The 12,344-nt window shown below is 47.3% G+C and overlaps 1 protein-coding gene across 2 annotated transcripts in view; it reads right to left on the bottom strand.

Annotated features, from left to right (window-relative positions):
- Positions 1-12,344, bottom strand: part of LOC102455798 (dedicator of cytokinesis protein 2-like) — a 336,752-nt gene that overhangs the window by 140,357 nt on the left and 184,051 nt on the right. For both annotated transcript variants that reach the window (XM_075917669.1, XM_075917670.1), the window contains exon 25: positions 9,919-10,025. In XM_075917669.1, the coding sequence (XP_075773784.1) occupies positions 9,919-10,025 (107 nt within the window). The remainder of the gene's footprint in view (positions 1-9,918; positions 10,026-12,344) is intronic.

The following is a 12,344-nucleotide window of genomic DNA, read 5'->3' as shown; positions in this document are numbered from 1 at the left end:
CGATGTGGCTGAGTCTATCCCCAGAACTGTGAAAAATGAGAAGAGCCTTGTGCTGAAATCCAGGGGCGGGGAGGGAGATAAGAGAGTCTCTTTGATTCCCCTCCAGGGGGAGGGGTGGAGGAAGCCAGCCCTGACCCTGAGTCATTGCCCAGTTTCAGTGACTGTGTCCAGGCTAGGCTGTGTCTGGGAGGGGGCAGGTCCAACCCTGGGAGGCACAGAGCCTTCAGGTAGAGGCTGGAGGCCAAAAGTCGACTGTGGGAGCTGAGGAATGCAAGGGCCTGGTGCCTGAGGGCTTACCCCAGGAGGAAAGAGGGAGACCGCGGGGCTTCCCAAGGAAGGGCCTGTCATGGCTGAGCTGTGTGCCTGCAGCTGGACAGGTGGCAGACGGCCCCGGGGCAGCCCACCAGTCAGTTATGCTTCAAGGGGGAGTGGCAGGTCTGGACTCTCAGCCGGGGTGACTCTGCCTTTAGCCTCATGGAAGCAGAAACTGGAGGGTCAGTAGAAACCCCATCGATCCAAAAGACACTAGTGTCAGACACTGAATTGGCACTTGATTGAGCCAGGTGTCCCGGGCTCTCTGTAAATGCATGGGAGCCTGCCAATGTAACCCCTGGGGAAGGAGTGAGGAATACCCCAGCAGGGGGAGGAGAGATCCTTTCTTTTGGGAATACATTCCTTCCCAGAGCCTCCAAGGAGCGCTTGCTACTGCCTACCCATGCCACACTGATGAGAGAGAGAAACCTGTTGTTGAATACCCTCCGTGGACACAGAGGGGGAAGAGATACCGCATGACAAACGCTGTCCAAAGGGAGAGTGTGCTATGAGATCTGTACTTGAAACGCGACTCTAGCATTGGCTTGCTGGGAATCGTCGTCTTTCCTTGCAACTCTTATGGATTAGCACAAAGAGACTGAAATGGACAATACACCTCTTGAAATGTGTCACTTGCTTAAGCTTTTGGAAAAACTTGTGCCCCTGCTGGGGACAGGAGCAAAAGGACCCCAGGATCAAGCAGCTTCTAAGCTAACAACTGTGCCTGGGCTTAGAGCTGGGTGTAGCAACAAAGGCACAACTAACCTGCACTGCTGGATGGAAGGGGAAACTGAGGCTCACTGCCTCAGGGTAATGGTGACTAAATGCTAAGACACTTACACGTGGAAAGACATTGCTGTCTGCATTCTGGGGCACTGCTGGAGGGTGAACCAGAGACCCCAAGGAAAGGGAGAGGGCCCTGGTTTGGAAGGCAGCTGGAACAGAAACAGTTTTTTTGGGGGGCGGGTTATAAGAAGTTTGTGCTGAAGATTTTAGTGTTCGAATTAGCTAAGAGTTTTGTTACTTTTGATTTGTAATCCACTGTGCTCTGCCTGTTCTCACTTATACCACTGAAATCCGACTGCTCGTACTTAATACAATCACTTGTACTTGCTACCATGCCCAGTGTAAATAATTGGTACCTGGGGGAGCAACCAGTGTGCACATTCCCCTGTTCACTGTCAAAGGGAACTTCCCCAAAGAATTCACTGGGGGTTTTGATCCCATTGGGGGAGGGGGTATCTCAGGAAGCTGGGCCCTAAACTGAACTCTCCTTGGATCGGAAGAGGTTCAGTGTCTGTGCTGCTTCTTGGGGGGCAAAGATCTCAGCTTGGGGCCTTGGCTGGGGGAAGCCAGGGGAGCTGGCCCAGCAGGACCGGGCAGTGAAAAGCCCCAGAGAGCAAGGAGGGTGGCAGTGGTTATGTAAGCAACCCAGAAATCACCGCACATGGTTGTCTGTGGCTTCACCCTGTCACAGTTACAATCTCACATGACCTGCTATAGTAGCAGAGACAAAGGAGGGACAAGGCAGAACAGGGGGCAAAATTAAATCCGTATCTTAGATGCCTGGAAACAAATGCAAAAGTACGGGAAATAAGCAGGAAGTACTTGAAGTGCTAATAAATAAACACAACTATGACATTGTTGGTGTCACAGAGACCTGGTGGGTTAATACACACGTTTGGAATATGGATATATAAGGATACAGCTTGCTCAGGAAGGACAGGCAGAGAAAGAAGGGTGGAGGTGCTGCCTCGTATATTAAAAATGTACACACTTGGACTGAGGTGGAGATGGACGTTGGAGACAGACTTGACGACAGCCTCTGGGTTAGGCTAAAAGGGGTAAAAAACAAGGGTGATGTCATGCTAGGGGTTTACTATAGACCACCTACCCAGGCAGAAGAGGTGGATGGGGCTTTTTCTAAACAACGAACAAAACTGTACAAAGCACAGGATTTGGTGGTGATGGGGGACCTCAACTATCCAGACATATGTTGGGAAACTAACACAGCAGGCAGAGATTATCCAATAAGTTCTTGGACTGCATTGTTTCAGAAGGTTGAGAAACTACTGACAGGAAGCTATTCTAGATTTGATTTTAATAAATAGGGAGAAACTGATTGAGAATTTGAAAGTGGAAGGCAGCCTGGATGGAAGTGATCATGAAATCATAGAGTTCACAATTCTAAGGAAGGGTAGAAGGGAGAACTGCAAAATAGAGACAATGGATTTCAGGAAGGCGGATTTTAGTAAACTCAAAAAAGCTGGTAGGTAAGATCCCATGGGAAACAAGACTAAGAGGAAAAACAACTGAAGAGAGTTGGACGTTTTTCAAAGGTTCATTATGATTTAAAAATCAAAAAGGAGTCATAAAAATGGGAAACTAGGCCAAATTCCAAAGGATGAATATAAGCAAACAACACACGTATGCAGGGGCAAGATTAGAAAAGTGAAGGCACAAAACGAGCTCAATTTAGCTAGAGACATAAAGGGTAACAAGAAGACATCCTATAAATATATTAGAAGCAAGAGGAAGACCAGGGACAAGGCAGGCCCATTGGTCAGTGAAGAGGGAGTAAAAATAACAGGGCACTTGGAAATAGCAGAGGTGCTTACTGACTTCTTTGTTTCAGTTTTCACCAAGAAGTCTTATGGTGACAGGATGCTTAACGTAGTGAATGCCAATGGAAATGGGGTAGGGTTAGAAGTTAAACAAAAATAAAAACAGGTTAAAAGCTACTTAGAAAAGTGAGATGTCTGCCAGTCCCCACGGCCTAATGAAATGCATCCTAGCATACTGAAGGAGCTGATAGAGGAGGTATCTGAGCCTTTCGCTGTCATCTCTGAAAAGTCATGGGAGACAGGAGAGATTCCAGAAGACTGGAAAAGGGCAAATCTAGTGCCCATCTATAAAAAGGGAAATAAGGACAGACCAGTCAGTTTAACGCTGTGCCAGGGAAGATAACAGAGCAGGTAATTAAGGAATCCATCTGCAAACACCTGGAAGATAAGGTGGTGATAGGGAGCAGCCCGCATGGATTTGTAAAGAACCAATCCTGTCAAACCAATCGGATCGCGTTCTTTGCTAGGATAACGAGCCTTGTGGATAAGTGGTGAACGTGGTATTGGGACATAGTGGGGGGCCGTCCACGCTTGTGGCCCTGGGTCCACTCTGGTTTTGCATTCACTGGTTGCTGTGTTTGATCCCTACTGCCCTATGCTAGTCTGCAGAAGCTCTGTGTGCAGTGCCCAGCGGGGGATGGGTCCCTGAAAGGAGGCAGGTAGGCCATGGCCCAGCTGGCTGACACCTGGACTAGGTAGAGGAATCTGAACAAAGCAAGAGGCGGGGCTGTGTGCCCAGTTGCTGGGAGTGTGGGGTAGTCTCGGCTGGGCTAGGATGAGGAAAGGAGACAGAGCAGGAAAGGGGCTAAAAGGGCCTGAGTGCCCCCATCCCCGAGAGGAAGACGGCATCTGCTCTCGGAGCTTACGCTAACATCGCTCGGACGCTACGCCATGTGCCTTCTACTCTACTGGCCGGCTGAGAGTCACATCTGGCTGTGGATGGGGGTGCAGGGTTGGGGGCTCCCCGACACGCTGTCACAGGGATACCTAGACTTTAGGAAGGCATGAGATACGGTCTCGCATGACCTTCTCATTAACAAAATAGGCAAACACAACCTAGATGGGGCTATGTAAGGTGGGTGCATAACCGGCTGGAGAACCGTGCTCGGAGAGTCGTTATTAATGGTTCCCAGTCCTGCTGGGAGGGCAGAACAAGTGGGGATCTGTTCTGGGACCAGTTCCAGTGAATATCTTCATCAGCGGTTTAGAGACTGGCATAGAGAGGACGCTTATTAAGTGTGCAGACGATCCCAAGCTGGGGGCGGTTCCAAGTGCTTTGCAGGACAGGGTCTGTCGCAGAGTGTGCTGGAGTCCCCGGGCCCTGCACCCCCATCTGCAGCCAGACAAGCAGAACAGAAGGGTTATTCATTCCCAGGGACACAGTGCAGCACAGACTTGTTGTTACAGGAACCAGGAGCAGCCAGTGCAGCCTCTCTTAGGGACAGGGGGACCAGAGCCTGTTCAGCCCCCAAGCCAGCTAGACCAGATAGAAGTGATTATTCCCCTTTACTCGGCTCTGATGAGGCCACATCTGGAGTAGTGTGTCCAGTTCTGGGCCACCCACTACTGAAAGGATGTGGACACACTGGAGAGGGTCCAGCAGAGGGTGACCAACATGATTAGGGGGCTGGAGCGTATGACCTATGAGGAGAGGCTGAGGGATATGGGTTTGGTCAGTCTGCAGAAGAGCAGAGTGAGGGGGGATTTGAGAGCAGCCTGCAGCTCCCTGGTGGCAGAACAAGGAGCAATGGGCTCAAGTTACAGTGGGGGAGGTCGAGGTTGGAAATTAGGAAAAACTATTTCGCTAGGGGGGTGGGGATGCGCTGGGCTGGGTTCCCTAGGGAGGGGGTAGAATCTCCATCCCTAGAGGTGTTTAAGTCTGTTTGATTGAGTTGGGTTGGTCCTGCCTTGGGCAGGGGGCTGGACTTGATGACTCCGAAGGTCTCTTCCAGCTCTATGATTCTATGACTCCCTTCTCCCTAAGCATGCTGAAAAACTAACTTATACATCCAGCAACTGCTCCCAACCCTCTAGGCAGCCTCCTCCTTTGTCCTGCTTCCAGGGCCCCAGGTGTTCTCACTATCACTGACTGCACCTTCCCCCTAAGGTCATGTGTGTGTCTGGCCTTGGCCCTTTCCTCCATGCCTCCCTCTGAAGTTCTCCTCCAGAGATCCCAGCCCCTGTGCGCACGCACACACACACACGCGCACAGCACAGGAGGAATCACCGACAGCACAACAAAGCAAACAGGGAACACAGTCCCACTATGTGTCAGGTTCACAATTCAAACTAATCTGGACAAACTGGAGAAATGGACTGAGGTCAATAGGTGACGTTTAATAAGGACAAATGCAAAGTGCTCCCGGTAGGTAGGAAGGAAGGAAGGCACGCACGCACGCACGCACGCACACACTTTTTGGGAAATGGGAATCTGATGTCTGCATTTAAAAATGGGTTTTCCTCTCCTTTGTAACTAAGCTTTTGGCCCATGGCGGTCCCCCATGAGTATATTAATTGGTGACTTTTCTATCTAGTCATTTTGCTTGTAACAGGAGTATTGTGGGGATAATTTTTTCTTTTTTTATTAACCTGATATGGGTTAATTTTTGTGTCCTGGTTTTACTTTAGAGCTAAGATTTCCCAAGTGATCTCTTCCCTGGTTTTCTTACCATTACTTGGATGGTGAGTTAAGTCCTGAGTGGAGCACAGGATCAGGTCCAGGAGGTAACTATTACAGGACCGCTTGGGAATAGTGACCATAATAGAATAACATTGAACATGCCAGTGATGAGAAGAACACCTCAGCAGTCCAGCACCCTGGCATTTAATTTCAAAAAGTGGAATTACACAAAAATGAGGAGGTTAGTTAAACAGAAATTAAAAGGCACAGTGACAAGAGCCAAATCCCTGCAAGCTGCATGGAAACTTTTTAAAGACACCATAATAGAGGCCCAACTTAAATGTATACCCCAAATTAAAAAACATAGCAAGAGACCTAAAAAAGGGTCACCGTGGTTTAACCACCATGTAAAAGAAGCAGTGAGGGACAAAAAGGTATCTTTCAAGAAATGGAAGTCCAATCCCAGTGAGATAAATAGAAAGGAACATAAACTGTCAAATTAAGCGTAAAACTGTAATAAGAAAAGCAAAAAAAGATTGAGGAACAGCTAGCCAAAAACTCAAAAAACAACAGAAAATGTTTTTTAAGTACATTAGAAGCAGGAAGCCTGCAAAAAACCAGTAGGTCCCTTAGACAATCGAGATACAAAAGGAGCAATCAAGGATGATAAAGGCATTGCGGAGAAGCTAATTGATTTCTTTGCATCAGTCTTCGTGGTTGAGGATGTTGGGGAGATTCCCAAACCTGCACCGTCCTTTGTGCGAGATGAATCTGAGGAGCTGTCCTGGATTGAAGTGTCATTAGAGGAGGTTTTGAAACAAATAGAAAAACTTAACGTGAACAAATCACCGGGACCGGACGGCATTCACCCAAGGGTTCTAAAAATAACTCAAATGGGAAATTGCAGAACTGTTAACTGTGGTTTGTAACCTAGCCTTTAAATTGTCTTCCGTACCTACTGACTGGAAGATAGCTAACGCGACACCGATATTTTAAAAGGGCTCTAGAGGTGATCCCGGCAATTACAGACTGGTAAGTCTGACGTCGGTACTGGGCAAATTAGGCGAAACAATAGTTAAGAATAAAATTGTTAGGCACGTAGAACATCATAATTAGTTGGACAAAAGTCAACATGGTTTCTGTAAAGGGAAATCATGTCTTACTAATCTATTAGAGTTCTTTGAAGGGTTTAACAAACATGCAGACAAGGGGGATCCAGTAGATATAGTATACTTGGATTTTCAGAAAGCCTTTGACAAGGTCCCTCACCAAAGGCTCTTAAATTACATTGTCATGGGATAAGAGGGAAGGTCCTTTCTTGGATTGAGAATTGGTTAAAAGACAGGAAACAAAGGGTAGAAATAAATGGTAAATTTTCAGAATGGAGAGGGGTAACTAGTGGTGCTCCCCAAGGGTCAGTTCTAGGACCAATCCTATTCAACATATTCATAAATGATCTAGAGAAAGGGGCAAGCAGTGAGGTAGTAAAGTCTGCAGATGATACTAAACTGATCAAGATAGTCAAGACAGAAGCAGACTGTGAAGAACTCCAAAAAGATCTCACAAAACTAAGTGATTGGACACAAAATGGCAAATGAAATTGAATGTGGGTACGTACAGTATGATGGGGGCTAATTTGGCTACGACAAATCAGGAAAAAGATCTTGGAGTTATCGTGGACAGTTCTCTGAAAACTTCCACACAGAGTGCAGCGGCGGTCAAAAAGGCAAATAGGATGTTAGGAATTATTAAGAAAGGGATAGAAAATAAGACACAATATCTTACTGCCCCTGTATAAAACTATGGTACGCCCACATGTTGAGTACTGTGTACAGATGTGGTCTCCTCACCTCAAAAAAAATCTTTTGGCCTTGGAAAGGGTTCAGAAAAGGGCAACTAAAATGATCAGTGGTTTGGAACGGGTCCCATATGAGGAGAAGCTAAAGCGACTGGGACTTTTCAGTTTAGAAAAGAGGAGACTGAGGGGGGATATGATAGAGGTCTATAAAAGCATGAGTGGTGTGGAGAGGGTTAAGAAAGAAAAGTTCTTCATTAGTTCCCATAATATAAGGACTAGAAGACACCAAATTAAATTAATGGGGAGCAGATTTAAAACTAATAAAAGAAAGTTCTTCACACAGCGCATAGTCAACCTGTGGAACTCCTTGCCAGAGGAGGCTGTGAAGGCTAGGACTGTAACAGAGTTTAAAGAGAAGCTAGATAAATTCATGGAGGTTAGGGCCATAAAAGGCTGTTAGCCAGGGGGGTAGGAATGGTGTCCTTGGCCTCTGTTTGTCAGAGGCTGGAGAGGGATGGCAGGAGACAAATCGCTTGATCATTGTCTTCGGTCCATCCCCTCCGGAGTAGCTGGTGCTGGCCACTGTCAGTAGACAGGATACTGGGCTAGATGGACCTTTGGTCTGACCCAGTACAGCCGTTCTTATGTGGCAGTGGATTTTTATCCCCAAAATCTAGGTTTTTAAGATTTTTTTGGGGGGGAAGTTTTATACCAAAGCCTGGAAATATAAGGTTTTGGGGTACTTTTTCAAGCCCCCCCACTTCTGCATTCATTGTGCCAGAGTGGGGATTTGGCCTTGACAGGGTCATAGGGGATCGCAAGCTAAATATGAGTCAACAGTGTGACGCTGTTGCAAAAAAAGCCCACATGAATCTGGGTTGCATTAACAGAAGTGTTGCGAGCAAGACACAAGAAGTCATTCTTGCCCTCTTACTCTGCGCTGATCAGGCCTCAGTTGGGCTACATCTACACTGCGGGTTTTGCTGGAAGAGGCAATGCAAATGAAGCACAGATTAGCATTTTCTCGCACTTCATTTGCATAATCTCTTCCAATCCGTTTTTGCGCAAGAGGTTTTTGTGCAAAAACAAGCAGCATGGACGTTTCCTTTTTATGCAAACCCCCCCCTTTTTGTGCAAGATCCTTTTGCTTCAAAAGGGGAAGGTCCAGAGAAGAGGAACAAGAATGATTAAAGGTCTAGAAATGATGAGCTATGAGGGAAGACTGAAAAAACTGGACTTGTTTAGTTTAGAACAGAGACGACTGAGCAGGGTCAGGATGGCAGTTTTCAAGTACCTAAAAGGGTGTTACAAGGAGGAGGGAGATAAATTATTCTCCTTAATGTCTGGCGATAGGACAAGAAGCAATGGGTTTAAATACTGGAATAGATTGCCTGGAGAGGTCGTGGAATCTCCATGACTGGAGATTAAGAGCAGGTTGAACAGACATCTATCGGGGATAATCTAGACCTGCAGTCCCCAACACGGCGCCCGCGGGGGCATTTACGTGCGCCTGCGCCGGCGTTTTAAAACTACTCACATTGACCCCAGCTTGGAGCAGGGTCGGCAGCCTAGGGCCCGCGAGGGAGCCCGACGCGGCGCTTTGGAGGCTTGAGCCCCGCCCCCACCTCAGCAGGCAGCCCACGCAGGCGCTTCAATAGCCGGAGCAAACCCCGCGCTGGTCGGGTCCGACTGAGGCAGCAACAGCCTCCCACCCCCTTCACATAAAACAGCCGTGGTGGGGCCCTTTGTGGTGCAGGAGCTGCGAGCTGGCAGGGGAGGGTCCCTCATGGCCACTTCGCCCCCCCGCACAAGCCCATTGGCTGGACCTGGACAATGGCAGCTGCGGGAACCTACCAATCCCCAAGCACATGGCCAGGCAGGTCCTGTGGGAGAAACAGGAGAGCAGCGCGTCTCACTGGTTAAGTGTCCGGTCCCCAGCTACTCCCACTCCGGTATCTTCACCCACAGAACTCTCCTCCCAGACCCTGCACCCCAATCTCCTCCCCTGAGGGGTAATCCAAGCCCCTGGCCTGACCCCCCCAACCCCAGTAAAATGTCTGGTATTTTCAGTTTCTCAGCTGGAAAGCCACTTGGGACATTCTTCCCCTGCCATGTGGAAGGGAGTGTGAGATTTAAAGGTGCCATGATTTTTTTTGGGGGGGGAGGGTGCTTTTTTTGCTCAACATTTGGACACCCCCCCTTTTTATTAATGCAGAATTTTGTTTAAAAATGAATTACAAGATAATTAAAATAAAAAGTATCCAACTAAATTAAGTTTCTATCAAATGTACCCAATTCACATTTAATATGAAAATAGCCTTCAATTTCACATTTGATGCCTTTTTCTGTTGGCGCCCGCCACACTCTTCTGAAAACATGAATGTGGTATTGGCCACAAAAAGGTTGGGGACGACTAATCTAGACAGTACATGGTCCTGCCATGTGGGCAGGGGCTGGACTCAATGACCTCTCGAGGTCCTTTCCAGTTCTAGTGTTCTAGGATTCTATGACCTTCCCATTAAAAAGTTGAAACTGACCCAGTTCAGTGGGGGATCCAGACTTACCATAGGACTGGAAGATACTGCTGTTAACTATGTCCGTGAGGGACTGCAGCTTCTGCTTGAGAAGGCGCAGAGGAGGCAGGTTCCCAATGAAATCCCGCAGCAAACATCTAAAGCCAAGATGAAAGGGGGCTCGGTTAAGTGATATGTAAAGTCTCTAGGATGGGGATGAGAGAGGGAAGAGCCCAGTGATCATCTTCTCCTCACTGGGGGTGTCGTCCAGCCCAAGGCACCCAGTTGCTTCCATGCTCTGACCAGTTGCTGTGCTAGCAGCTGTCTCTTTGGAGGAAGAATTCAAAATGGACGAGAGATCCTCTTGTGTAAATTAGGCATGTGGGTAACCTGGGGGTAGGCATGCTTGGCGTACAAATCTGGGCCTGATGGCTGGCAAGTAGGTCGGGTCAGGGAAGCAAGGGTGTGTGTCGGTGGCCTCTGGCAGGTGGCAGATATTTTCATGCATGTTGGTCACACCCCGTAGAAAGAAGGCTGCAACCCAGCTTCCCTTTCCAAGTCCCCCTTTGCATTTGTACCTTTCTAAACTGGTCACTCTTCCGGTCTGCCATGAGGAGCAGCATTGTGAGACAGGCAAGGGCTAGAACTGAGACGGATTCCTGACTCACCTGACATTTGAGCTATTTTGCTTTTAATCACAGTTATACTCTGAAAAAGAAAAGGTGCTTCTTGTCCAAGAGCTCTGCGCCTTTCAAGTACTCCGAGTCTGGCCTGCTCACTTTAGTGATGAAAGTCCCTTTCTGCTGCTATTCTACTGCTGTGCTTCCTACTTGCGTATCAGCCACTTGACCGTATTCCGAGTTCCAGTCAGTGACAGCTGCTTAGGTATTCCCGATGGCAGCATCTGGCCTGTGGAACTTTTAAACGGACGATGCTATGCAAGACAGAGCGCTCCCAGGGACAGTGTGCCGAGTGGGCCCTGGGAACATTTTGATGTACCACTTAAGCTCATTTTAAATCTATAGAGTCTCCTTTTTAACCAATCACTTTTTTGAACTAAGGCTCACCCTCTTACCACAGCTCTTGCATATCGCATTCCCCATCTGCAAAAGAACAGCCAGACTGGCACAGACCAAAGGTCCATCTAGCCCAGTCGGCTGACAGTGCCCAGTGCCCGGTGCCCAGAGGGAATGAACAGAACTGGGAATCATCCAGCGGTCCCTCCCGTCGCCAATTCCCAGCTTCTGACAGAGGCCAGGGACATCATTACTGCCCAGCCTGGCCAATAGCCACTGATGGACCTGTCCTCCAGGAATGTATCCAGCTCTTTTTTGACCCTGTTATAATCTTGGCCTTCACAACCTCCTCTGGCGAGGAGTTCCCCAGAAGACTTTGCATTCTCTGAAAAATACTTCCCTTGCTTTTGTTTTAAACCTGCTACCTAGTAATTTCATTTGGTGATCCTAGTTCTTGTGTTATGAAGAGTAAATAATTCCTTATTCACTTTCTCCACGCCAGTCAGGATTTTATAGACCTCTATCCTATCCCCCCTTAGTTGTCTCTTTTCCAAGCTGAAAAATCTCTGCTTTACTCATCTCTCCTCATAAGGCAGCCACTATGTATCTTGAATCATTCCTGTTACCCTTTGCTGAGCCTTTTCCAATTCCAATATATTTTTGAGATGGAGTGAGCAGATCTGCACACAGGATTCAAGATGTGAACGTACCCTGGTTCTATATTCTCTGTCCCTTTTTCAATGATTCCCAATATTCTGTTTGCTTGTTTGACTGCTGCTGCACACTGCGTGGATATTGACAGAACTATCCACAATGACTCGAAGTTCTCTTTCTTGAGCAGTAACAGCTAATTTAGACCCCATTATTGTATATGTATAGTTGGGATTATATTTTCCTATGTGATTACTTTGCATTTTTCAATAATGCATGTGATCTGTCATTTTGTTAACTCTGTCACCCAATTTTGAGAGACCCCTTTGTAACTCTTCACAGTTACTGGGGTCTTAACGATTTCGAGCAGTTTCATAACATTTGCAAATTTTGCCATTACACTGTTTACCCCCCGCCCCCGATCATTTACGAACATGTTAAATAGTCCTGGCCCTAATCCAGATACCACTATTTATCAGTCTCCATTCTGAAAACTGACCATTTACTCCTATTCTCCATTTCCTCTCTTTTAACCAGTTACTGATCCATAAGAGGGCCTTCCTTTTTCTCTCACGAGAGTTTAATTTGCTTAAGAGTCTTTGGTAAGGGACCTTGTCAATGGCTTTCTGAAAATCTAAACACACTTGATCTACTAGATTCCCCTTCTTCACATACTTGTTGACCCCCCTCAACGAATTCTAAGAGATTGGTGAGTCATGATTTCACTTTACAGAAACCATGTTGACTCTTCCCCAACAAATTATGTTTATCTCTGTATCTGACCATTTTGTTTTTTACTATAGCTCCAAT

Source organism: Pelodiscus sinensis, unplaced genomic scaffold (assembly GCF_049634645.1).
Source record: "Pelodiscus sinensis isolate JC-2024 unplaced genomic scaffold, ASM4963464v1 ctg107, whole genome shotgun sequence".
Taxonomy (NCBI): domain Eukaryota; kingdom Metazoa; phylum Chordata; order Testudines; family Trionychidae; genus Pelodiscus; species Pelodiscus sinensis.
Note: the sequence above shows the minus strand (reverse complement) of the source record. Positions and strands in the feature narration are given on the sequence as shown.